Raw genomic sequence first — 27,104 nt, 5'->3', positions numbered from 1 at the left:
GGGCGTGGCCGGCGGGCGGGGCCCCCAGCCGGGCCTCCGCGCAACGCCGGCGGCTTGGGGCACCCGAGGGGGCGGTGACCCGGTGCGCTGTGACGGGGGGGGGGGGGGCGTTTGTTTTCCTCCCTACCTGAGCAGGGCCCCCAGGTCTGCTGTGCGTGGGAGCAGGAGCTCATTCGTGCATTCACACTTGTCTTAGTTCGTGCAAGGTGCCTCCGGAGAGGAGCGCTCCTGCCCGAGTGTCGGGGTGCTGGATTGTGGAGGGCAGAACCGCAGTCAAGGCCGCGGTCTCTGGACCTGGGAAGGTCTAAGGGTCCGGGTTGGGATAGCTGCGGAACCCCGGAGAGATAGAGACCCATGGGGTAGCGGGGTTGGGAGCGGGCCCCAGGACTCCTTTGACTTTCTTGCGGAAGTGTGGGTCCCGTCTCGACCCTCGACACAGCCCTCCGCCTTCGCGGGGATCCTAGTGGGGCGGGTCCCGCGACACCGCCCCTCCTCTTCGGGGAGCTCCTTCTCTGGTCACCCTTCCCCCGCTCCTTCTCTGGTACCACGCCCCCACCAGCCGCCCCTCCTTTTCTAATCATCATCGCTGTCCCCCTGAGCTCTCCATGTCCCCCTAATCGCCTTCGCTCCCCTGTCCCCCACTGATCTCCCTGTCCTCCTTCCCAGTTCCCCCTCCCCACCCCCATACACACACCCTGCCCTGGTTCCCCGCCGCGCCCACTCTTCCTAGCCCTCCCCGCTCCTCGCCTGTCCTTCCCTGGTCCCCACTCTCGTTCATTCGTCCCGGCTTCCCTCCCTGTGGCAGTCTCCTTCGTCCCCCGCCCCCCCTCCCCCTCGGCTCCCTTTTCTCTCAGCCCTCCCCTCGCCCAGGCTCGCGTAGGTCGCCGTCTGGTCCCCGTAACTTGATGCCCATGACAGTTGGCAGCTGCAGCCGCTTCGGTGGAGAAAAGCGGGGGCCGAGCCAAGAGCGACAGGTGTTGGCCGCGCCTTTGTCTAGGCCCGCTTTGTCCGGCGGCGGAGGGCGGGTGAGCCTGTGTCCGCCAGACGACCGCCGCCCCCACCGCGGGCCGCCCATCTGCCAGACTGGCCTTCCCGCTGGTGGGGTGAATGGTCGGTGGGGCCCGCGCCCTGGGGCAGCACCCTGGGGATCCCGGCCTGTTCCCTGCTCCACCGGCCTAGGTAACCTTCACAGCAAAGCAAAGCTGGAATGGCAAGATGGGTTCCGGCCACCAGGCCTTTGCACCCACCGAGCCTTCCACCTGGAATGCTTCAAACACCTTCAAATGTCTATTTCCTCACTGTTTAGGTCTCTGCTTCCTTATTCCTCTTGCTGGTGGGAGTGCACCTGCCCCACAGTAGTCCTGCCTTTACCCAGTCCTGAACCACTCACCAGGGTTTGGGATTGTCAGGGTCTGGTCTGCACCCCTCCAAGCTCTAACCATCCCTCGTCAAGGGTACCTAGGACCTCCTATCTACCTCCAGCAGAGTTGGGCCTCGGCAGAGCCCGGGGGGATAGGCAGGGTGAGGGGATGCCCCAAGCCTGGCTGGAAAGCAGCAGGGGAAGGAAACATCCAGGGACTGCAGTGTAGTGGGTGGTAGGACTAGGCCACAGGTATCCCCCACCCCAGCCACCTGAAGGTGGATCTTGCAGCCCTCCCTGTGAGTATTTCACTTTGGGCTCCCCACCAGAAGGACCGTTATAGGCAGGCAAGTTTGATGAGAGGTTTGCAGTTTCCCAAAGTCACCTCACTGACCTCCACAAGTACCCAAGAGTTTCTTCTGTTGCTTTTCACCTGTCCACACTCAGCCTCTTGTTTGCCTCTCTTTGGGCAGTCTTCGAAGACCTCTCCAGCCCAGCATTGTTCACCCAGGTAGAAACCTACTCCTTTATTTCAGTCATCCCTTGTTCTCGGTCTCCTCCACATGCCAGAAAGCTCAGCTCTCTTCCTTCCTTCCCCCTCATGTGGCTGCTCAGAACCCCAACTGCCCTTCTCTCCCTACACCTAGTGGAGGGGCTGACGGGAGGGGAGGGGGTTCAGTGTGGAACCCAAGAGAGCACATAACTGGCCTGTGACTTTACTGTTCTTAATCACTTAGACATCACTCCAGGGAAGGAGACCCCCAAGTAACTACAATTATGTTTCCACCCCTACTTTGAGAATCTGAGATATTAAAAAATAGACTCAGTGCTATTTCTCGTGGTCTGATGAATATGCCTCCCCTTATCCATTGTATTGTTTGAATAAGGCCAAACAGGTATTTTAGGATGCTCTCCATGAGAGGCAGTCCATGTTGGAACAGGATGGTCAGTGCTCTGGGGGAGGCCTTTGGGAAAAGATCAATAGAACACTTGATTAGATGGAGTATGGGTTTGGGGGGGAAGACATGATAAAGGCGGATAGTGCAAGCAAAAAATGAGAAGCAACTAGTAATTCCAGGAAAAACAAAAAGCTCCTCCCAAAGAGAACTGTGATCTCAACATACTGACTGACTCAGAAGCTAACAATTCTTCCACAGTCACAACAATATAACACTGTTCATGGGGGCTCAACATTTAGGATCAATCCATAGAGAAGGCAAGAAAGTCTTATTATGGTTACAGGACATTAAATAAAGTTGACTTTATAAAAACAAAAGGATAGGTGACTATTGTCATGAGAAGGGAGGAGGCTGAAGGGAGGGCGAAGGTCCTCAAAAAGCTTGTCTTACAAAGGAAGGTGGGGTTTGAGGAACACCGTCTAGAGTTGAAGGAAGGAGAAATTAGGTGCTAGGATATGCCTCAGTGTGACCAAATACCCTGAGGTACAAGGACAGAGCAGGGTATAGGAGTCAACAAAATCCTTGGTTGGACCAGAAGTTGCCCAAGGCCCCATCTTTGAAGTTAGCCTCAATTTCCCTTAGTTGATTGGCTGGCTTGGCCTTTTCCTCCAAGAAGCCTGGCTGTTCCATCTCTGGGCCACCAGGCCCTCTCTCTCCTTTGCACAGCCTCCTCTAGTGGACCCATTTCCTGCCATTTGTCCCTTGGACTGATCCTACCTTCAAAGGTTGCTTGAGCACAGACTTCCTGAGCATTTGGGCCCTTTGATCCCCCCAGATCCAGGAACAGAGGCCAGCAGAAGCTGGGCAGGGCTGTGGTGGCCACAGGGGGACCAGTTAGCGGCAGGGGGGGCAGGCCATAAATCCCCAGGGAACAAAGGCAGCAGCCAGCCTATGGACATTCAGGCCCCTTGTGGGCAATCAGCCCAGAAAGCTTGGAGAAGCTCCTTTTGGTCTGGAAATAAAGGGGGGGGGGTGACTTTGGGGTTATATGGTAAATAAAAATGCAATTAAGAGTCCCCAAAGGCAGTCAGTTTGGTGAAACAGCCCTCTCTGGCCATTTAAGGCCAGTTTGCAGAGGCCTCTGTGCTTACTGGGAGGGCTTTGCCTTTGTTCCCTCACCCCCACGCCGTCCCCCCTGTCACCATGAAGCCAGGAGGCAGGGACTCAAGCCTCCCCCTCCTGCTCAGGGAGCTTCTGGGAAGCTGGGCACTGGGTCCAGGATCCATTCATGTCTCTGCTCCATTCCTCATGATCCTGGTGTGAAAAGTGGGAGGAAGTGGGGAACAGGACCCCACTGCTTTGCCCGGGCCCCCCCCACACGGCTCCATCACTGTGGAAAGAAGGACAGGGCGTGTGGAGTGAGGGGACTGGGTGGCTCTGCCCCATCATCTCCGACGGAGACATGAAGCCTCTCTGGCTGGCGTCCTTCAGACCTCTGCCCTTGGCCCTGTGGCCAGCGCACGGCCAGCTCCCCTAGAAGGGACAGACACCCAGGGCAGGGCACAAGAGAAACAGAGGAGGTGCCTGGGGTCACCTTGGAGTGGAGAAGAGCTGGGGGCTGAGCCAACCAGCCTCACCCCTGCATCTGCAAGTGAAAAGCCCATGGGAGCGCTGGATTACATGATGAGATCTACATTTTGTGAAGTTCACATCCTAAGACTTCACCGGGCAGTGCGACAGCATGTGGTGAGGATGATGCACGTAAGAGAGACTCACGCGCACACACACGGGAAGGGACCAGCTGTGCAACGGAAGGGGCGAGGGAGGCCTCTGTGACAGAAGTTGTCCCGAACACGGCATTTCTGGAGTTCTCTGTTGAGACACACCTTTTGGAAATCTTTGATCTCCATTGTGATTGCTCTGTGCTACATTCAAAACACACCCAAGGAACAATAAAAAATATACTTGCTTTATTTACCAATTTTCTAAAAAGCAAAACAGTCGTAAAAAGACACGAGCAGTAAACAAACATATTGCACTGGGTGGAGAAAGTTTGGTGGGTGCATGGACAAACCACTTGTCCGGCAAGGCTTACCAAGTCGTGAGACAGACACGGAGAGCGTATTTACATGTCTGTTTAGGAACAGATTAAAAAGAAGGCTCAGTTTAAAATCGAGAGAAAGTTTTATAACCCCTGTGTAAGCACGCACACTAAAGGAAACACATCTCGATGCGCGGCATCGTGTAAACAATTTCACAAAATGCTCCTATTGTCAACTTTCCAGCACGTGTGGAGGCTACGCGGTTAATAACAATCAATGGGCGCGAATCATACGGTAACAATGCCGATGGTAGACATTCATAGCAGTGGAGAACGTCTGGACGGCTGTATGTTAACGTAACATTCATGTAACCTTGACCAGCGTCTAATCCCTTGATGATCGGACTTCAGAGGCGGGAGGCGGATTTGATACCTCTATTTTCCACACAAACGCACAGGCTACTACCTCATTCTGGGCATGAGAAGGTGATGTTACTTTATAAATTAAAAAAAAAAAAAACCCACAGTATTCTTGCATTTGAGTTTATGGAAAACGGGATTAATATCCAATCATAAGACTGAAAACCAAGCAGGTTACAGGGAGGCTGACTCCAGGAGCCCCTTCTCCATCAGAGAACAAGGGGAAGCCTGCTTTTTTTTCCGTCTTTACAAACTCAGTCCAATTTTAAGTTCATTGTTTCACCTGTGGTAACTTTCCGTTCACTCCAGGGACCTATACGACTTTTCCCCCCAAATCCTGGGGGTGCATGGTGCAACATGAGGTTTGGTGAGATAGAGAGGCCTCACTCTTCCCCGGCTGTCCCGCTGCCCTGAAAGTGCTGGTGACACCAGGGGACCTCACTGCAGAGACCGGAAGCTGCCCCGAGTGAGGTCAGGCTCATGAAAAGAATGAGGGCCGGCATCCCAGCCCAGGGCTCGGTGGGAGAGGTGAGCTCGTGGCACCCTGGAAAACGCAGACGCGGTCACCAGATCACGATGTCAGTGGCTACTCTTTGCCAGAGCTCCGGTCTGGGAGGTTCCCAACAAAGGACCAACCAACACGAATGGTCCTCTGGGTGGCGATCAAAGCCTGGTCTGCAAAGGGAAGTCACCAGGGAGGTAATCAACCACATATTTTATCTACCTCTTGGTCACGGTCTGAAAAGGATACAAGAACACGGTAGAAATACACAGGAGATTCTGAGTGTGTGCTATTCTGGTGGAGCCGGCCACACAAGCCACTGGGCCTCTCTGGTCCCGAGTGAGCATCTCCACGCCGTTCACCCCAAACACAAGCTACGTCAGACTGAAATGTTTGCCGCTACGGGACCTGAAGCCGAAGCTGCTGGTTTGCCAGAGTAGGTTTCAAGCCGTTTAATGCGAAACACTTTGAAAGAAAATCGGCAGAGGCTGTGATCCCCATTTGGCATGTTTTTAAAAACACCTAGTTTGACTAAATGATAATTTAGATAAAAAGCAGCCCCCAGAGGCCAGAATTTGATCTGACCCGCACCAAGCTGGGGAGGCTCCCCGCTGTCTGTCGCAGCCTGCATGATGCCTCCCGACACCCACAGGGACCGGCGAGAAGCCTCCTCGGGTCCACAGACTTCCGGGAGCCCTGGGACAACCTCCCCGACACGTGCAAGGAGGGGGTTCAGGCTTTCTCAAGTTAAAGAATACTGAAAATCTGTCCGCCGGCCCCCCAACCTCCGTAGGTATGTTTTAAATATAAAAATGTATTTTCCTCCCAGACCCTTCCCACCCTCCGGTTTTAAATCACCCCTTCGGAAAACTATGTGTTTTTTCCCCCTAAAACAAAAAAAGCGACATAAGCGTATCTGTCCACTTCATGACAAACAGGTGAGAAAACCTCTCCTCTCTCCCGAGCACCTCCTAGCGCAGATCACGGCTGTCCGGGGGTGGGGGCGGGGCCAGGACAGACTTAGGTCTGTTCTTCCCTTCTGCGACTCAAGGGGGCTCCACTTCCCTCCTCCTTGGTGTCTGGGTCTCCGCTGAGACCCAGAGTAGGAACGTCCTCCTCATATGGCACGCAGATGCTGTCTTCTTCCTTGTTCTCACAGTAAACACACTCCTTAAAAGGAAAAATGTCAAATCAGTAACAGAAACGACATGCTCGTTACCACGGTGTAGTTCAATCTGAGGAGGTGCAGGTGACCAGGGGTTGGCCAGGCGGCTGCTAGAGGAGGGGTGGGACGCGGGGCGCCTCTGAGGGGCTGCTGGGACCCTGCCTGCTCTTCAGGGAGGCCACAGCGCGGCCCCCCTGGGGCCGCGCTGCCCCCTCCCCCAAGGCCAGAGGACAGTCCAGCCCTTATCTGAGCAGTGAGGCAAAGCCAGGAGACTCAGGCTTGGTCGCAGCTCCTCCTCTTCCTGCCTGTGGGGCCGGAGTCGATCGAGGCCCAGTATAACTGCCTTCGCCAACCTCAGTTTCCTAATCTGGGAAATGGGGCATCAGCGATGTACGGTCTCATTCCCCGACTATCTGCTGCGTACCTGCTATGCATCAGACATGTCCTGAGCACTGGGACTCACCAGTGAACAAAGATGAAAACCCCGCCCGGTGGAGGTGACATCCTCGTAGGGGAAGAGGGACAATAAACAGAGTGAGGCGAGTTCCCTAGAGTGTTAAAAATGAAAGTCTAGCTGGACGCGGAACAAGGCACGTGGAGGGGGTCCTATTATACGTTGGACCTTTAGAAAAGGCCAGAGAAGGTGACTGATGGAGGGCTGTTCTTTGAGACCCTTCCCTCAGAGGGTGGAGCCTCATTCCCCATCCCCGAAGTGTGGGCTGGACTTGGTAACTCGCCTCCAGCAAAGAGGAGGTGATGGTGTGATGGAGGGCATCGTGGGGCCCAAGAGGCCTGTGGCTTCCTCCCGTCCTCTCTGGGGATCCGGTGCCAGGCCACAAGTACAGCCAGGCAGCCCTGTGGGGAGAGGCCTGTGTGGCGAGGAACCGAGGCCTCCTGTCCACAGCCAGCACCGGCTTGACAGGCATGGGAGGGAGCCTCCCGGGAAGGGGGTCTTCTGGCCTTCAGATGACCACAGACGCCCCAGCCAACATCTTGCCTTTATCTTCAGGAAAGACGAAGCCAGAGCTTCCCCGCCAGCTGCTTTTGAATTCCCAGCCCAAAGAAACAGTGGGAGATCATTAGTGTTTACTGTTTTAGGACACTAAGTTTTGGGGTCATCTGACACGAAGAAGTAGGCAGCCGATACTGTGGCGTGTGAAAGGAACACGTGAGGGAAGCCAGAAGCAGCCACGTGTCTATCCAAGAGGAGGGGGTTCCAGGCAGAGGGAAGGGCAGGTGCAAAGGCCCGGTGGCAGGAGCCTGCCTGCTGCGTTCAGGGGCAGGCGAGAGGCCCATGTGGTGCAGAGAGTGAGGGAGGAGAAACCAAGAGATGTCAGATTTTTATGGCTCTGCGGCACTGGGACTGAGACGGGGCCCCGTTGACAGGGATGTGACTGTCGGGGACCGGGGGAGCCACATGAGGCAGGGAGGCTACTAGGAAGATCCAGCTGAAGAAGCATTGTGCCTGGACCAGGGGGTGATGCTGGAGGTGATGGGGAGTGGCCGTTCCCATCCTGAAGGTGGAGGACAGGGCTGGCCGCGGGTTCAGCTACAGAAGGACACCGAGCCCCCGAAATGAGTGGCTGCGGGGGACCCGGGGCTCAGGAGGGAGCGGGGAGCAGGGATGGGCACGCAGGTATGTCTCCGGGAGCCGCGGGAGGGGGTGCGTGGCCTTGTGGGAGCGCTGTTCCTATGGCCACTTAATGGTCCACAGGGGCAGTGAGGGTTTATGGTAGGAGCAGAGCTTCCTGTTTCCTGTTTTGTTTCGTTTTTAATGGAAAACAGAATTGAAAGAGAGAAAAAACATTCCAATTTCAGCATTGGATCTCGAGACTGAACCTTCAGAAGGCCTTTTCGGGAGCAATGTGGCAGAGCCATTACAAGAAAGTTCCTCAGACTAACGGTATCGTGGTGTCTTTCGTTGTCGTTAGTGAACGCTCTCAAATTCTAGGAGTTTTAAGTTTACAGAACACTGGCAAAGACAGTACGGAGCGGCCCCCTCGCAGTGCCCTTTAATGCGACGTCAGAAACTACGCGCTGTGACTTACGGTGACGTCCACGGCGGGGGGCAGGCGGCCCTCCCGCAGCCAGGGGTGTGCATCCTGCAGCTCCCGCGTCTGGCCCTCCGTGAACTTGGGCTGGGACTTCAGCAGCGGCTCCAACTTCTCCCTATCCTCCTTCAAGACGGTCTCCAAATTCCTTCAGAGAACATGCAGTTAGGCAATTCAGAATGTCTTAGTAAGGGATTTTCGTGGTTTTCTCTTTTACACACTCATTTTCTGTCGACTCTTTCCATATTAGTATAATTTCTGGTGATTTTGTTTCATGCAAATTTCCTTTTTGTTTAAAATAAATTACCCTATTTAAGATAACTTAATCTCCCTAGTAAATAATCCATAGTTTTCCTACTAAAATGATAACCTGAGAACAATTTTGATTTTATTATTGTTATTATTATTATGATTTTTGAGAGAAAAAGAGAGCATGAGTAGGGGAGAGGGGCAGAGGGTGGGAGAGAGAATCGTAAGCAGGTTCCACGCCAAGCGTGGAGCCCCATGTGGGGCTCGAACCCATGAGCCGTGAGATCATGACCTGGGCCAGAATCAAGAGTCAGATGCATAACTGACTGAGCCACCCAGGCGCCCTGGTTTTATTTTGAATTAGACACGGGAGCTGGTTACCTGCACAAGCTGATCAGCTGGAGACTCTTGCCATTAAGGCGGTTGGCGGAATAACTCCTCTGCCTCCTGCAAACCCTGACATTGCCCCGGCGATAGAGCCCCAGTGACCCCCCTACAGAGGCCGGGCTGTTCTGAGCCTCAGCGTTAATCCTTCTTTCCCCAGCTTCCCCCACCCTGGGGCTCCGCGGGGGCAGGGACCATGACGGTTCACTAGAACAGCCTGACAAGCAGTCACTGCGGTGGCCCAGTTCCAGTCACCGCAGAGCAGCCGGTGGCCGAGGGCTGCTCACCTACCTCGACCTTGGCTTCGGCATCTCTAAGACAGACACACCCCATCCACCCCACAGGGTTGCTGGGCGACAGAGAAGGGAGACAGACGTTGGCACAAATGCTTCGTGAGCATTGAGTGCGACGCCCAGGAGGGTGGCCGGGAGCCCATCTTCCTCACAGCCCACGGGAGGTCACTCTGCAGGGCTCCGGGGCACACTGTCCACACAGATGGCTCTCTGTGGGACCACAGAGCCACCCGGAGTGACCCCGCTTCTCTGTCTGCTGCACTCAACTCAATCTGAGATGAGGCTTCAGAGGGAAGTCCCCCCGACTGGGTGGGGGATCCCACGTCCCTAGGAGAAGGTCGAGTGGTTACCGGGAAGGCATCTGGTACGTCATCATGATGCTGTCATCTGCGTTGGCCATCAGCAGCCAGACGGGGTCCTGGAGGACGTACTTGATGAAGTGCTTGCTTTCTTCCACGTCCGCCTTCACTTCTGCTTTGTGATTATTCTCCGAAGACTCCACGCTCCCGAAATACTTGCTGGTATGGCTCGTGTCACTACTGCCTTTAAAAACACAAAACGTGGCAAGTCAAAGCTTTCGACACAACGTTAAACCTCGTGTGACGCGCGTGTACAAGGCGACGGCAATTTTGGGGAGCTGAAGAGTTTTACTTGGCGGTGAGTGCCCAGGTTGGTGGATGTTCCTCCCCCCGTTTTCAGTCCTCACATTATTTGGGGAATACCAGCTGGCACCATGGAGGTGATTCTTTCCCTCCAGGGCCAGCCCCGAGAAGTCCAGATGGGGCTAGGTCTTAGAAAGTGTGGTCTTCTTTCCAAGAGCTCCCTGCTCCTTGACGAGGCTAGGCCACAGAGAAGCTGGGTCGGGGATCGCTCTCCAGTGAGCCTCCCGTGGGGAGCGAGGCCAGAGAGCAAGGGGAAGGGAAACCCCATGGGGGGGAAGGGGGGGGGTCTCAGTTTGTGGAGTGAGCTCTGCCCCTTACGGAGTTCCACAGCACACCGGGCTCATCCTCGCCGCTCAGGCGTGCAGCCCACACCCCAGCTTCACATGAGGGGGGCTCCCTTGGCAGGGCGAACACCACCAGCCCTCCTAGCAGCCCAGAGAGCCGGAGGGACGCTCCTAAAGAGCCAGCAGGGGTGAGGCCTGCAATGCCAGGAGAGTGTAAAGCAAACAGGTGCAGGGCATGCCCACGGGCAGAGCTGGGGCAGGAGCAAGGGGCACGTGCCTGCGGGTGTGAACTGCCGTGGGCTCTGGGCAGCCGCTCGGAGGGCCAGCTGGATGCCTGTCGGGACCTGGTCCGCACCCGCTACCGTGGCCTGAGGTCGGGAAAAGCTGAGGATGCCCTCAGGTACATCAAGAGACCATCTTCCAAAAAAGCCCTGAATTGAGGCAACTAAAACACGTCCACTCCCGCGGGACTTGGGTGCTCCCAGGTCACCAACGTACCTGCTCCGCTGCCAGACGTATCGCAGCCCAGCGAGCTGGAGCCCAGGGAATCGGAGGCCCCGCTCCCAGACAGGGCCGACCCGGTGGCCGAGCACAGGTCTTCGTGCAGCAAGAGGTCAAGCAGGCCGCTGGACGTGGAGAGGGCATCGCTGTTTGGCGCGTCTGTGGGCTCCTCGCGCTTCAGGAACAGGGAGAAGATGGCACGGTCAGGATGGACCGGGTGGGGCTGGGGAGCTGCAGGGCACTGTGTGCACAGGCCAACCAGGGACACCAGGGACGCGGCAGAGCGGGGTCCCCAGATCGCTGGCCCTTCCTTCACATGCCAACGAAGAAGGCCCAGTGAGTGCGTCCCGCAGCTACTGGGACTACAGCAGCATGCTCGCCAGTGGTCTATGAATGCCGTCTAATCAACCTTAGTTTGGGGACAGTCACACCAAAGACAGCAGTTCCAGGATCCTTGAGGGAAAAGCTCCCGCTTGGCCTTCCACCAGTGCAGACTGGGGAGCGGGGAACTGCCTCAGCAGCACCGGGTGGCTGCTCCTCGCCGTGGGTGGGGCTCTGGCCTGGGGGGCGGGGCCTTGGGACCGAGGGAGAGGCGTGGCCTGGCAGCAGCCGGACCCTTCCGTCAGGAGGCCAGGACCCCAGAAACAGGAATTGGGAGGGCAGGGACACACTGGGGAAGTTAGTCTGTGCTCAGGAGGTTGTGCGTCCTCCTCCGGGGGCCCCGTGCAGCTCCCCCTCGGGGCGCCCGTGGACTGCGCGGCCTCGCTAACACTGCCACACGCCTAAGCTCATTCAGAACACAGAAGCGGTTCTTTGGAGACACAATTGCAATTTCATTAATCGAGTAAGAACGGCACACTGGCGTCCCTTAGGACTTGGGAGGAAGGGAACCGACCGCCTGGTTCCAGAGCTCTGTCCTCCGCCTCTACGTCCACCCAGGGTGCCTCCGCTGCCAGCTTCCCTGCCCCCACCCCCGACGAGCCTTCGTTCTGGCAGTTAGGCTGACTGTGCTTTATCATCGGACTTTGGTTTAGAATCTCCAGGCGGCTCGTAGCCAGGCATGAAGTCACATGCGGCTATTCGGACCCTGCCTGTGCCGTCCATCAATACAGCCTCCTTCGTTGGGATCCCCAAACAACGAAGAGCTCCCACCGCTCTACTCTGATAGGGTCGCTTAACTGGAAGACGTTAATTTCTAGCATGAGTATTTGTGTCAAAACAAAGAGTTTGGCAGAAGCCACGGTGTCTAACCACTCCCATCTGGGAGGACACGGGCTTGCCCCACCCCTGCCGTGCTGCATGTGGCGCCCGCCTTAGAGAAGGAACATTGGGGGCGGGGGGGGGGGGGGTCCTTACAATTGGCGAAGGCTTTGGCTGCCGGTCCAAGGCCGTGCCAGGTTTGCAGTCTGGCCCTGCCCCCGTGGTCTCCGAGGACCCTGCCGTTGTTGCGGCCACGGCGCTGCCCTCAGGGGCCTCCTCCAGCTGTAGCAGGTTGAGCTGCAGAGGTGAGCTGCCCCGGGATTCGAAGAGCGGAGGGGAGGCTCTGCCCGTGGGCCCAGAGGCGGACGGCAGGGAGGCTGGGGTGGCTGCACGAGATGCCGGTGGCCCACATTCTGCCCGAGGACATGTGCACGGCTGTTTGGGGGATGAGGTCCGACCAGGGAGCTCAGGTTGCGAGGCAGGGATCATCTTGGGCAGGAAGTTAGGCTGGCCTGGGAAGAAGGCCTGGGGCAGGCCGGGGGTCACCGTAGGGAAGGAATAGTTGGGTAACACCAGTGCCATGACGGGGGCCAAGGGGACAGTGAACGGCGGGTGCTGAGTGTCCATGGGCACGGTGGGCACCGCGAAGCCGGCATGGGGAGCCACGGGTGTGGCCGCCACCGGGCCTGGCGTGGGCATGAGTCCTGGGGCTGGAAACACCGGCAGGGAGTAAGCTGGCATGGAGTCAGGGAAGGGTGTCGAGGGGCGGCTGGACTGGGATGTGTCCGACGGCGACCAGGCCGTGGCGTTCAGGCCCACCAGTGGGGGCCGGTGGGGCGCCAGCCCCCTAGACCCGGTGCTCTCGGAGGAATCTCGAGGCTTGGCCCGTTTGGACTTCAGTTTTCTGTTCTTCCCGGTTTTTTTCCAAGATGAGTCTATTCCAGAGGCATTTCTTAGTCCAGGGGTGGCTAAAATAATGGAAAAAAAAAAAAAACCCACCAGAGTTAAGATGTAAGTGTTTATGTGACTCCTCTGTGTTGGTTTTTGGAGACTTGTAGAAGTTTAGAAACGTGAGGGCACCTCCTAGTTCAGCAGTCTGGGGTTTCCAAATGTCAGCCTGGGGCCCACTGGGGCCTCCGTAAAGGTGTCCCCTGACCCTTGGTGAAGTGAAATAATCAGGGCAAAATACTCATGAAACCAGAGTCAACCAATTTAAGACTGCCCTTAACTACAAGATCACATGCCTGTTTCCTTCTGCTATTAAAAAGTCCCTTCTTTTGCAAAATCATAGTGATGAAAAGTAGTATTTAGAAGGTTTTATTTGGGCCAAAAGAAGTAAAAAGGCTGATGAATCTATGCTGTTCCCTGACACTGGTCTGTGAAACCTGAAGGATAGACCCACTGATCTCATCAAACCTTATTTTTGAATTTTACAAGTGTTATCACTACTGTTCCTTAAAACAAGAGATTTCCTGCTTCACCTGTCAAATAAAGCCCGGACTGCACCTGAGTGGAGGTCTATCAGGCGACCAGTGCTGCAGAGATGATGCTTTCTTTAGAAGGTGGGAGGTCTGTGCTGGTAACCGGAGGACCTTGGCACATCCCCACCCCACCCCGGGCCCCGACTGGTGTGCTAGCAGGACTTTGGGTCGGAGTGTCATGCCACGCCTGGGATGGGTCCCAGGAACCTCAGCGTCTCCTCTCGTGTCACCTAGGGTAATTTGGGACTTTTGCAGCGGGTATGCGGGGACACCTGTGCCAGGGTGTGGTCCACACCTTTGCTCCATGCTGAAGACAAACCAGCCAGTCTAAGGCAAAGTGGTAAGTGGGCAGAGGTTTTGGGATTCAGACTCTGTTTGATGTTCTTCCTATAGGAAATCTGTCCCCTGGTGGGACTAGTGGCTGAAGCACTGGGCTCCTGGGATAGCACATCAGGGTCTAGACAGGGCTGCTGTGGACAGCCGTATAGTCTGTGCACTGCAAAAAGTGGGCCAAGTGGGCAAGAGGGAGCTGGAACTCCGCACCAAGCCAGGCCCTCAGGGTGGGTCTGCCCACAGTGGGAGGTGACACCTTCTTCTCATTTCCACAGAGATTCTCTATGGCCTGGCAGTCACCCTGAGTCTGGGGAAGAAGGAGAAAAGGAACAGAGTAGAAGAGACACGATTCTAGACAGCATCAGCTACTTTACTTCTTATACATTCACCCTGGTGTGTCTGCCTAGAGATGGTGGGAGCTGGGAGCTTGTGGTGCACGTCTCCTGGGCCCACTAGCTCTGATCCCTGTGTCTGGCCCGGGGGAACCAGGGAAAGCGTGGTGTCTCTGATCAGTCCAGCCCTGTCTATCTGACTTCCCCCCACGCCTTTCAACCAGCCGCTGGCTCTCAACCCAAAAGGCAGCTTTCTGCACAACCAGGGGCTGTCCTCCGGCCCTGAGGCCAGACCAGCCAGGAGGACACGTCTCCCGAGGAGAATGGATGTCAGCCGGGGCTCCTCCCCGCTCACGAGCCTGACACCGAATGCCCCGTCAGTACTGCGGACAGGTGGGGTCCCCTGCCCCTCACAGCCACCCAGTGAGAACGTCTGACGTGGCATCCCTGCAACGGCCCCATCCCATGTTCCACGGGGGCCAGCCTGGCGCTGTCGCCGCTCTCGATGGCACTGTGCCCTTGGGGACCCGAGAGGACACCCGTTTCTACCGCAAGAGACTGCATCGCCTCCAAGTTCCAACACGTATCTCACAAACGCGGGGGTCCCAAACTGGGGGCATTTCACGCTTCGAAAGAAGCACTGGACCCCATTCCACCAAGAACATGAAGCTTTTAGAAATCCACCTCTAGGTCAGGTATCGCCACTTACTTCTTTCGCTCAGCTGCCCCTTGGATTTTTCTTGTAAGTAATAATGGCAACGAGACTGGAAGACGTGGAGTTTCCGCATCTCCTTGAACTTGAGCAGGAAGCTCTGCTCCTCCTTCTGGGTGTGGGCGGCCAGCACTTCCTTGGTGAGGCCCAGCGTCCGGAGGGGGTCCTTCTCCGCGCCCAGGCCGCAGGGCCGGCCATCCAGGGACTCGGGCCCGCTCACAGCATCTTCCACCAGCTCTGTAACATGAGACGGCACCTCCGGTGTGCAAGGGCCCCGGGGGCTAAAACAATGGATAACCCACCCCGCATCTCTGAAGAAGAGAAATCCTTCGTGAAGCTGAGATCCACGGTGAGCTCACTTAGCGCCCTGAGAAGGCTAACAACGCAAGACGCAAGTCCATGACGGAAGTCTCATTGCCTGGGGCGGCTCCAGGAGCAGACTTCTAAGCAAAGTGAAACGTGGGGCATCTCGGGGCTCAGCTCAACGTTGGAGACGTTCCTAGTCCCTAGCATTTAGAGCACCACAGACAGAGCTAGCGCATGACCCGTATCCTGGTTCAGGCGTGACAGCCGTGACGGGACAGGGGCAGGTGGAACCCACTGACCATCCGGAAAGAGGGGTTTGGACACCGACTCTCTTACCTGCACTGTTTCCTGTCTCTCTCTGCCCAGAAAAGAACAATTTTGGGTTTTATTTCACTCATGGGTGTTCTAAAGAAGCTAACTCAGTGCTGTACGACTTGTGCTGGCTCCTGTCCTCAAACAGGGGAGGGAGTGGGGACCCGAGGATCCCTACTCAGTCCCCCTGCCTCCCCCCTGCCCCCCACAGGCCCAGGCTGAGAACCACCTCAGCGTCTTCCCTGTTCATGCCTGAACAGACACCTGCCACCAGGTGGTGCCAGAGAGCAATGGGGACTCGGACAGGCACAGGCGCCGTGTGCGCCCCCCCCCCCCCCTTAACCCCCCACCTGTTTTTCATGCTCCAGGATTTCCTGGGTCTCCGTTCCTGGGCAGTGCTAGGGTTCTTTTGCACTTGGACAAACTTAAAGAAAATTTTAGGAGGGCAGCCCAAAATTCAAATTTTTAGGGGCGCCTGAGTGGCTCAGCCAGTTGAATGTCTGGCTCTTGATTTCGGCTCGGGTCATGATCCCAGGGTCTTAAGATTGAGCCCGTGGTCAGGTTCCATCCTCGCTGAGCATGAAGCCTGCTTAGGATTCTTTCTTTCTCTTTCTCTCTCTCTCTCTCTCTCTCTCTCTCTCTCTCTCTCCCCCTCCCCTGCTCACACTCACTCTCTCAGAATAAATGTTAAAAAAAATAATTAAAACTTTTTTAATTAAAAAAACCCAATTTTTACCGTTAAAGTCAGAGAACCCTCGGCATCGTCCGAGAACCAAGAAGCATACCTAGCTCCGGCTGTGGCTTCTTGTCGCCCACGTGGACGATGGTGCTGCTGTAGCTGCACTGGCTGCTGAGGGACACCACGCTCTCCGCCTTGCCCGACAGCGTCAGCGAGGTTAAGTGCGCGCTGACCTCCGCGTGGCTGTTCACCTCGGAGGGTGAGGCCGTCTCTTTGTGAGGCAGAAAGGACACAGACACAAACGTGCAATAAAAGCAGACCGTTCAGATAAGAACCAGCACTGTCTGTGTGATGCACCCAAACCCACGGGCCCACCTGGTCCGCACACGCCCGGCAGGTGACGGTCTGTTGGCAGGTATTTATTCCCGGGGCGAGAAGAGGAAATTCTGAAGTGGGCGGAATCACACCTCTCCCGTCCCAAGTCCTCTAAAAGGGGGCGGGTGGCCGGGCAGCCGCAGGTCCTCTGGGTCAGGGGCCTCTGCCCGGACCCCCTCCGCGGGCCGAGAGAGAGGCCGCACAGGCAGCCAGGGGCCTGCCCTCTGCTGAGCGCTCTGCCCGCAGCCCGGGCACAGACAGTCCCTCACAGTGTGACTGCCCAGCTCGTGCTCTTTCAGCAACGGGACACCTGGTTTCTGGCTCTCAGAATGACCACCGGCAACACTCACAGGGTCTGAGGGGCCTGAGACTTAACCTGGCTTGTAGGGCTGCAGCAACGTTCAGAGGCCGGTGCTCTGCTGAGACACCATGTTGCCCAAGAACGACCGTGTGACGTGCCCCCGGTCCTCCCGCTCCAGCAGCCCCGACAGGACCCTCGTCTCGAAGTCCCAGATCACCTTTACGTCTAGCTTGTGAGACGGCTGCTAACTTTGGAGCTACTTTGGCTATTGAAGAAACAGCCTCCACCCACAGACTGTGTCCTTGAAGCCCTCAGACTTGCCCTGTGAGGGAGGGGGGCTCCAGGCCTTCCGGGACACCTGATCCCACAGCGGGCATCCAAGTTACCACACCCCCCGCAGCTCGAACGGGCAAGACACCTGTGCCATGCGGCCCAAGACCGGCCACCGCCTTCCGCTTATCGCCGGCCTTCTGCATCGCCACGTTCGCCGGGAACTCACACTTCCTCTTGAGAGTAGCGGCCTCACTGCAGCTCTCCAGGTACCTGCACAGGGGGCCGGGAAGGGCTTCATGTGACACGGGAGCCCCCAGAGTGCACGAATGACAGAGGGGGGGGGGCCGAAAGGGGCCGCACCTGATGACGCCGTCCAGGCAGCTGATCTGCTGGTAGGAGCCAGCGGGCGGGCTCTTGCCACCCAGCTCCTCGGGGAAGCCGCCCGGGGGCAGGCTGGCGCCCGAGCTGTCCTTTTCCACGGGGACAGCTTTCATCTGAGCACAGGAACTACTCTGTATCTCTGAAAGAAGGACCAGATAGCTCAGTTAACACCTGCTTCCCCCAAACAGTATTCTGTATGTTTACAAAGTCTCTTAATTCTGCCTACAAATGAGGCTCGGGGCTCAGAATATGATCCACAGACACAGAAATCCAGGGACAGCCAGATATTCAGGCAGCTCTGTGGGGGCAAGTGTCACTGTGCCACCCACAGAGGGAACCTAGAGGGAGCTGTCACCAGGGCCAAGGCCTGCTTCTCTCTGGGGCTCGGCGGCCCTTGGCCCGGGCTATCCCCAGGGTCAGGGACTCAGCAGTGGGGAAGGCCAGTTCTTACTTAAACTCCTGAAGCTTCTAGGGCCAATTAGATTGCAGACACTTTTTAGTTGCTCAATATTATTCCCTGTCTCTGGGAGGGTCAGTCCTTCCAAATATGACCCAGTGGGTGATAACAGTCGTAATGGTCTCCAGTGCGGCTTGCTGTGGACGTTTCTCGCCCTCACCACACGCACCAAACCGCGTTCCCCTAAGGGCCCTCATGGGCAGAGCCACGCCCTGCCCTCTGTTGTGTCCCCAACACCCAGCACAGACCGCAGCATGCAGTCTGTCCGCTGGGGGCAAAGTGCACACCCACACGTCCCGAAGGCCAAAAATCCTGGCGAAGGCCAGGTGTGGGCAGCCCAGGGAGGCTTCCTGGAGGAGGCGAGCCCTGAGTGCAAGGGAAGAGCAAGAACCCACGACGGGGAGAGGAGTGCGGTGCATGTGTGTGCGTGTGCATGTACGTGCAGAGGAACAGCATGAGCCCAGGCACGAGGGCGCGGGGACACAACCTGGTGGGGCAGGCTCAGGCGGCGAGGGGGTGCGCGGGCAGCTCCCTGGGCCACTGGCTCCCCGTGAGAGGGAGGCCTTTGAGCAAAGCTGGCGCTGTCCACTTCAGACACCGCGTTCACGGGTGTGAGCGCTGTGGGCTGGCTGGGCAGCCCGAGGGGGGCGAGGGCACCTGCTCACGTCGTTGGAAGCGCCGACCCCACGGCCAGTACGCAGAGCTAGAACGGGGCGACGGGGCAGAAACGCACGCCTTGGCCACATCCCAACAGGCCTGCGGGGATCCAGGTGACCACACAACAGCCAGGGTCGGCGAAACTGAATGAGTGAAGGCCCACGCTGGCGGCACGTCACCGAGCGGGGCTGCCCAATGGGGAGGGGAGGTAGCACACTGGAAGGGTAAATCCCTGCCACCTGGAGTTAACATTAAACCAGGTTCCTCTTTCCGCCTCCCACACTTAGAGTTTTGCCAGGGAGAGGCACCTGGGTGGCTCAGTTTAAGCGTGTGAATGCGGCTCAGGTCATGATCTCACAGCTCGTGGGTTCGAGCCCCGCGTCGGGCTCCGTGCTGACAGCTCAGAGCCTGGAGCCCGCTTCGGATTCTGTGTCTCCCTCTCTCTCTGCACCCCTGCCCTCTGCTCACGCTCTGTCTCTCTCCCTCTCTCAAAAATAAAATAAACATTAAAAAAAAAAAAGGTTTTACGAAGGAAACAGAGAATAATGCTCTACCTGTAGCACGTTTTTCCTTTTGTTCTCCAGAGTCACCAGGATAAGGACTTTTGCTTTTGACCCTGCCGTTAGCATTTTTACAAATTTCCTTGAGGAAAAACACAAGAACGCGTCACTCCCTCGAGGGGACCCTCTGGCATCGCAGCCTGACCCCCACGGTGAGGTCAGAGAAGAGCTGACAACTCCCAGCAACGCAGAAGTAAGTTCTGAACGAGAAATCAGAGTGTGGCCGAGCTAGAGAAAACGAGCTTGATGGTCCCAAGAACACAAATCAAGGGACCCGGCAGGTTACGGTTTTGTTGTGTCTTCACTTCTGCTTGATTCGCCTGCTTTAAGGGATTTTCACCCAGACTTGAGCCACAGCTCTTGGACGCTTCCCCCCTTAGAGACTAGAGAGTGAGTCCCGAGCGAGCAGGTTCAGAGGGCAGGTGGCTGGGGCTGTGCGGGCTCCAGGGCTGCCGCGGGTCAGTCTACCCGGAGAGGGAGGGACACGGTGGATAGGTACTTACGGTCCGCCTCCGGCGGGAGTGCTTGTGGCCATTGCTGTCGCTGGAGGACGTCTGGCTCATGAGGGGCTCGTGGGACCCGTTGCTACCCAGGCTCCCGTAGCCGCTGGAGCCGCTGTGGGGGACGGGCTGGGGAGACAGCAGACAGGAAGGCCTTGGATGTGGCTGGGGGACATGGCTGGCACTGCGGGTTCGGTGCCCCCCAACACGGCCGTCTCGCAGAGGCTGTGACCTGCCCTGGGGAGCAGGGCAAGGACAAGGTGGGGGCTGGGCTGCAACCCCGGGTCAGGCTGCGGGATGCATCCCCCCGATCCCAGTCGCACACACTCCCTGAAAGAGGGACCATTCGACCCTGTCCCTCAGCTCCCTCATGGGCCAGTCTGGTTTCTACCCAGGCGTTTTAGGAACAAGAAGGGGCGTGCTGTGGTGTCGCCGCGGTCTGAGGAGATGGACAGGCAGAAGCTGCCTGGCTGGGGGGACTGGTGGCCACGCTAAGTTTTCTCGAGTGCTGCGTCTGTCCCCAGAACACGGAGAAGGCATTCTCTGGTCCCCCGGGGCCCAGCAGGTGACCCGCTCTCACCCGGTGCACCGGTGGGGGGCCATGCGTGGGCTAGCACCAGGGCCTGCGGGCGGACTCGGGGGCTGGGTGCCATCCTTCAGTGGCTCGCCCCGGGCTGCCGTTCAGGCACAGACGCCCCAACATGTATGGCTGGGGCTGCCCCCAACGGTGCAAACGGCAGGTGTGCCCAACTGTCCGGGGCCCAGACCAGGGGCACCAGGGCGCAGGGGGGAGCCGGATGCGGGGAGACGAGCCCAAGAGGGAGGGAGGGAGGGGCACCCCGGGTCTCTGAGCAGCCCTGGGCCACTTGAACAGGGGGACAGGAGGGCGCGCAGGCAATGCACCCACCTGTAGCAGCAGCCGGTGTATCTGCTCCGTGAGCTCCTGATCGCTGGGGTGGAGGCCCTTCTCTTCCACACACGACGGAGCCGAGAACACGTCTTCGTTCAAAGGGCCCCTGTGCCGCGTGAATCTGTCTGTTAGTTGGGCCCCATGCCGCACACCCCTGCCAGGCTTGCCTCCCCCCTGTAGACCCGTGGGCTGCCACCTGCCCACTCACGACCTCCTCCTTTCCACTCGCTGCTCTGCCTGCGTGAGGTGTCCCCCTACCCCCCCGCCCCAGGAGCAAGGCGTGTGGCGGAAGGTGACTTGGGTCCTGGTCACCCGGTCCCGCCCCACGCGGTGTGCTGGTGGGGGAGCCAGGGTTCCCGGGCCGCGCCGTGCACTGAGAGCACTCACACCCTGACTCTGTGTCTCCCGATGATGAAGGAGATTTTTCTGCTCCACGGGTTGATGAAGCTGGACCAGCTGGTGTCCAGGGTGACGTATTCGCCGTTCCGGGCGCGGAACCGGATGGGAGAAGAGTCGAAGGGCTGTCCGCCGGACTGCACGACTGGGGGAGGGGAAGGGTGCGGGCGTGAGGACGAGAGGCTGGCGCTCTCGGGAAGAGGGGAGGGAGAGGCGCTCCGTTCTGGAGTCACCTCGAAACTTGAGAGATGCCAACCTCCCCAACGCTACCGCTGTCGGCGCCCCGCCCCGCTTTAAACTGCAACAACGGACCGTTGCCGAAAGCGCCACCACGCATTTCGGCACACGCGTCTGTAGCCTTGACTGGCCCCCAGGGGGGCACTCAGCGTCCCCCGTGTCTGCGAGGCCTGGGCTCAGTGGGGACCCGTGTCATCCACTCCCCTGGCCTGGTCAGCACCCGTGTCGCCACAGCTGAACCCGCACCCCTCCCCCCACCCGCCAGGGAAGCCAACCGTAAAGGCAGGATGGCCACGGTTCAGGCTGTGGGCCACAGAGGCCCCACGAGAGATGAGCGCTCCTGACCCACGGGACTAGGGCTCGGGCACGGCCGGGGCACCCGTCACACACACTGGCGGCCGGCCTGACCCATCTAGGCTGGGTGCTGACGGCAGGATTCACTGTGAAAAGGGGACCTACTCTTTTTGTGGATGGTAAGCATCAAAGGCCGGTCGCTGGGGTGAAGCCGCACGAGCAAGGGGGTCTCGATCAGGTCCTGAGGTAGGTAGCCCAGGAGGGGGACCGCCCTGCAAAGCAAGCACACACACGGGGGTCCCTGTGCAGCCCCCCTTCCCCAGCCCCAGCCTCATGGCTGCGCTTCGGGATGCGGTCTGGAACACAGCCTCGAAGGGGGGGCCCTAGTTCATCTCTAAGGACCATCCTCCTCCTGGGGGGCAGGGAAGGGACAGACTCCAAATTCCCCAGAGAGCAAAGCTGGAGAACTGGGCTCACAGAGAACAGTCTTTCAGTTAATTGGCAAACAAAAGATGACAACATCCCCACAGGTCTGTGACGGGGAGCTAGGCCCTAGGAGGCCCAACGCATACAGGCCAAGTGCCCAACGCATACAGGCCAAGTGCCCCAGCACGGGGCGGCGTCTTCACTCCTGAAAGAGTAAATCATGATAACGTTCTTGCTTTTTGTCTTTTAAGGTCTTTTCTTTCTTCATGTCATTTGTAAGTTTGGCTGGATGGGGCTGGGCATGGCTTCTTTTAAACAAGTTTTGCCTGCACGCCCGAAAACCCTGTTTGGCTCTTTTCCAGCTCAGGATGCTGTGCTTCGGTTACTTCGGCCGCCGTGTCTGGTCCTGAGAAGGTGCCACACAGGCGGGGGGCCTTCGCTCTGTGCCACCGGGCTTCCTCCTGCAGCTTTTAGGATGAGGTTTTGGGGTGACCGTCTCGGTGCCCATTCTGCCCCCACGGCCAGCATTCTCTGCCCACGCAGCCACTGTTCCCTCTTCTGAGCTGCAGTTCAGCCTCCCCACCCTGGAGACCAGCCTTCTCGCATCGAACTGATGTTTCCCCAACCTCTTCCGAGCGGATGCCCTCACGCGAAAGGGCCTTCTCCAAGCCGTTAGAGCCATGCCTGCCTGTTCCCCTCGAATGGAGCTTTCTCGTGGGCCCCGCGTTAGGATTCGATCTTCTCCTCCTGGTCTGACACACACTCTCCAGGCTTCATGTTTTCATTTGATAGGATGTACAGAATGTTCCTGGTGCCCTTCCAGGTCAAGGTTTGGCCAGGGGAGAGGAGGAGGAGGAGGAAGGGGAAGAGGAGGAGGAAGAAGAGGGAGAGAGGGAGAAGAAAGAAGGGGAGGAGGAGAAGGGGGAGGAAGGAGGGAGAGGGTGGGGAGGAGCCCGGGCCACCGCCCAGGTGTCCTGTGCTCCGTGGGCTGGGCCACCCGCAGGGCTCTGCTGAGGAAGGCCCTGTGCACCTGCTCACAACACCTGCACACGAGTGACAGCTGTGCTGGTTTGCAGGCAGGTGTTCTCAGACTCCTGGAAGAATAAAAATTATCCTGGGGCTGCTTTGTGAACGCAGCTCCCACGGCCCCCACGCCGAGACCCTGTTGGATGGGGCTGGGTGGGGCCCAGGAACCTGTGCCTTGAAGCCTTGTGTCTCTGGTGATTCTGCCACAGGGGGCGAGCAGAGCAGCCCTGAGCCGCCCAGAGCTGAAGGCTGACGGTTCCCTGGCTGCCCGAGAGCAACTCTTTCCCCGGAGGCCCTGCGTCCAGGCCAGGTACCTGGTGTCTCCAGGTCAGGCGCAGGCAGCAGGGTGGGCTTGATCCTCGACAGCATCTGTGGAGGTCGCCTGGGCCGACTGAGAAAGCTCGGAGTGCTTCTGGTGCTTCTGGGTCCACTTCCTGTGGGTCTTCCGAGGGGGGCTCTTCCCCATCACTGCCGGCAGCCAGCAGGATCTTCTGTCTTTGTGCAGGAGGGGCCGGGGGGAGGCGCTCCGTGGGCTTCGGCCCCAAGTCAGCCAACCCAGAACCCTCTGAGAAGGGCAGGGCTCCCGACTCCCACAAGCACCATGTGTTCCGGCCACAGCACCTTGAGTGGGACACGGAGCGAAGCTCCGGGCAGGAACGGAGGTGACCGCCGGCCCCCCCCCCCCCCCCGCGGGGATCAGGCTGTGACACACACGCTGGTGTGTGGGACACATTTCTGCTGGGATCCTGCCAATGGCGTCTCCGGCTTCAATCCTAACCCAAGCACGCCGTCCCTGGCCATGCCGTGCTTTAGTCGTGTGCGATTTCGAAATGAGTTTAAATAGGATAATAAAGATAGACTCCATTAGAACGATGATCAGCTCCCCAGAATGCTCCATTTACACAACGTTCCTATCTCGGGAGGTTGTTAGTGCAATTCCACAATCGTTTCATTGCCTATAGTTCAACATCTTTGCGGATTACCTTCTCAAACCAACATGCAGCCTTAACTTTAGCTGCATAGCGTTCGTGCCCAAAACATAAAAATTGACTGGGCTGTGTTGAGCTGCTATTAAGTAAAACCAAGATAATGACGAAACGCTAAACATCACGTGGTCGAGTCTGCCGACACGAAGGGCGCGATAGTGATTCCAAGACATGCAAAGGGCACCGCGCCAGGCGGCTTACCTTTCGTCCACATCCTGGAACAAGCAATTTGGTGTATGCGTGGTCGTAAAGATTCTCTTTTCAGGAGGAATTCGAGGGGCTGAAAGAAGAGAATTTTACACAAGTTTCTGATTCTAATACACACTTAGTGCAGTTACATTATAGCTACCGGAAAACGCCGTGTCGATTCACAGGATGTGTGGCGGAGGAAGGAATTAAGGGGACTCTGAACCACAGCCTGTCACATAGGGAGCAGAGCAGACCCTACGCTAGATGACCGCCAGCCAGCCTCAACTCCTCTGTGGGCAGGTTCAGTCTAGAAGGCCAAGGACCGCCACACTAACAGAAGCACGTGCTGTCGCGTAGGCTTCTCTCGGCAAAATCGTGCCGGAAGGCCATATCCGTGATCTTTCAGGATCCAACGAGGGTGAGCTCAACAAATTGTTTAAAAAAAAATGAGTTAAGTGCTTAGATTCAACATTCTCAGCAAATGTCACTGTAACGGGGACTTTACAGTTTCTAGGGCGGGCAAAGAAGATAGAGTAACTTGCACAAAGGAAATCGTATATCCGGAATCTCCCTCAGCTACCAAATTCATGGGCAAAACATTCAAAATTCCAAAGCTTTCCATTCGTGAAGCAGAATCCTGTTGGGATGAACAACTCGGTGAAACCCAGGTAACCCCTCTCAGTCTTTCTCGAATATTTGGAAGAGAATATTCCATATGGAGGAGCCCCTCAAACATCTGAGAAAGGGCCACATACCTAAAACATCTCTATCGGTTTTAAGAAATAAATGCCTTTTTAAAAACTGGCATCATTAACCACTGAGACAAGATTGTGAACACAATGAAACGTGGACCAAACTGGATCCCTGTGGCTCAGTAGTTGCACACGGCGCCTGCTTTCTGGGAATTCTGGTCACGTGGCTTGTGGAGCTGCTGGGGCGAGGACCTTGGGCTCCCGGCCTGGTCCTGCAGCGGGTCACACGAGGACCGTGTCATACCACAGTTCAGGAGGTGGAGTCACCAGGAGGACAGAATCGGGGTGGCCAAGTGCCTGGGGGCCTTTGGGCTTCAAGGGAAAGTCCAGATTTGGGGTTTTTGCGGGGAGAAGGTGGTCTGAGAAGCCAGCAGGACCAGGAACGGGCACCTGGTGGGATAAGCCTGCTGTACTGTGATTTTCTACAGGCAGAGGGAGGGAGGAAAGAACCAGAGTGAACAGTGGGAGCCAGGCCGCCAGGCTGCACGTCGGGAAGGCGGGGAACGCAGTAGAAGGTAGGACGAGCCACAGCCTCATTTCCCGAGTGGGCGGATGGTGTGGGGTCCTGAGCAGGCAGTGCTGTCCCTGCGCTTCCGAGGTGGGAGGTGCATGAGGATGGGAGGGACCTGGGGACCCTGCAGGGCCATCCTCACTGTATGGATGGAAGGCAGTGGCTGGGGAAGGGGCAGGGCGCTCTGGACACAGCGACAGCCTGGTCACGGGTGCGAGATGCCGGCACCCAGACCCTCTGATGGACAGGGGGAGGCGGCATGGCAGGGGCCACCGGGGGGCCCAGGGGACAAAGGTGGGCGTGCAACCAGAGGGAGACGGACACTGTGCAAGGTGGGGGGAGAGGCCAGGGCTGGCAGTCAGCCTTACTGACGTTAGGGGTGAGCCACGGGACTAACTGAGGCACCACACGGAGCCTGTGCCCCCGCCTGGGCCGGGCTCTTACCTTCGTAGCCCGAGTGCACTCTCTCCGCCAGCAGCACGCAGCACAGCTGGCCCTCGGCGCCCTGCGGGTCCCGCACCTTGACCAGGTAAGGCGTCATGCGAAACGGGTGGTAACGGATCTCGTTCTCGTGGCTCTTCCCGACACTGTGGAGGACGGCAGGGTCAGCGATGTGGCTCGAGGCCAGAAGGAATCCCGTCCTGCTTACTGCCAGCCACCTCTCCCCGCAGCGGCTGCTCCGAGAGCATCCCTGCATTGGCTGTCCCGAAGCCCGGGAGGCGGAGGCAGGCTCCCCTCTTGGGGACCTGGGCCAAGCTGGAGGTGCCGCCCGGGGTCTGGGTCTGGGCCTCTGCCCCGCTCCCTCGGGTGTCAACGACATTAAAGGGCACAGCGAAGAGTGAACAGCCCTGGGCAGTGGGAGCTCCTCCAGGAGCCGTTCTCTACAGGGGGTCACATTTTCACTGGGGGAGAAGACGCTGCTTCACTACTGAGGCCCCAGCCCCAACTGCCCAGGGTACCAGAGCCCGGCCAGGGGGTCACTCCTGACACTGCGGCTGGACGCTCAACCGGTCACCTTGTTTCAGGCCAAAAGCCTGTTGGGGAAGCTCTGGGGGCTCTTTCTGGAAAAAACACACACTTGAGGTACAGGCTGCATGTGCTTTCGGGGTCCTCTTGGGCCCTGGGGTACGTGCCTTCCTGGTTAAGGGCCCGGGCCGCTTTCCCAGGTGACGGACACCAAGTCCAGGCTCCTCGGGCTGATGTTCTCCATGAGGAAGGGTCCAATCACCCCACTGCTGACCATGCTGCCTTAACTCCCCATGCACATTGTTTTTATTTAAAAAATTGTTTTAATATTATTATCGACAGAGAGAGACAGAGTCCAAGCAGGAGAGGGGCAGAGAGAGAGGGAGACGCAGAATCCGAAGCAGGCTCCAGGCCCCGAGCTGTCAGCACAGAGACCGACATGGGGCTCGAACCACGAGCCACGAGATCTTGACCTGAGCCGAAGTCAGACGCTCAAACGACTGAGCCCCCCAGGCGCCCCCTCCCTGTGCATATGTGAAATGCAGTTTTCACACAGACTTTTCAGGAATATGCGCACTGCATGGCAGGGTGCCCGCATAAGCCTCTACCCTGAAGAGGTGCCGAGGGGCGAGGGGCGCGGGGTGGGGTCACGGCACAGCGGGAGCCGGTGGGGGCCACTCCCACACCTCCTCAGCCTCACAAGCGGGGCTCGGCGGGGGGGGGGGGGGGGGGGGGGGGGGG

The 27,104-nt window shown here is 57.9% G+C and overlaps 1 protein-coding gene across 1 annotated transcript in view; it reads right to left on the bottom strand.

Annotated features, from left to right (window-relative positions):
- Nucleotides 1–4,209: 4,209 nt before the first annotated feature.
- PER2 (period circadian regulator 2) overlaps nucleotides 4,210–27,104 on the bottom strand; it is a 30,649-nt gene continuing 7,754 nt past the window's right edge. The window contains 16 exon segments of the mRNA XM_049614566.1: nucleotides 4,210–6,392; nucleotides 8,436–8,586; nucleotides 9,715–9,907; nucleotides 10,809–10,986; nucleotides 12,168–12,979; nucleotides 14,867–15,106; nucleotides 16,273–16,437; nucleotides 17,261–17,385; nucleotides 17,476–17,635; nucleotides 19,165–19,252; nucleotides 19,674–19,799; nucleotides 20,578–20,686; nucleotides 20,968–21,121; nucleotides 21,673–21,779; nucleotides 24,147–24,225; nucleotides 25,842–25,984. Of these exon segments, the coding sequence (XP_049470523.1) occupies nucleotides 6,243–6,392; nucleotides 8,436–8,586; nucleotides 9,715–9,907; nucleotides 10,809–10,986; nucleotides 12,168–12,979; nucleotides 14,867–15,106; nucleotides 16,273–16,437; nucleotides 17,261–17,385; nucleotides 17,476–17,635; nucleotides 19,165–19,252; nucleotides 19,674–19,799; nucleotides 20,578–20,686; nucleotides 20,968–21,121; nucleotides 21,673–21,779; nucleotides 24,147–24,225; nucleotides 25,842–25,984 (2,980 nt within the window). The 3' untranslated portion in view covers nucleotides 4,210–6,242.

This window comes from Panthera uncia (assembly GCF_023721935.1).
Source record: "Panthera uncia isolate 11264 chromosome C1 unlocalized genomic scaffold, Puncia_PCG_1.0 HiC_scaffold_3, whole genome shotgun sequence".
In the NCBI taxonomy this organism is placed as follows: Eukaryota; Metazoa; Chordata; class Mammalia; order Carnivora; family Felidae; genus Panthera; species Panthera uncia.
This window is presented reverse-complemented; position numbering and strand designations above follow the sequence as displayed.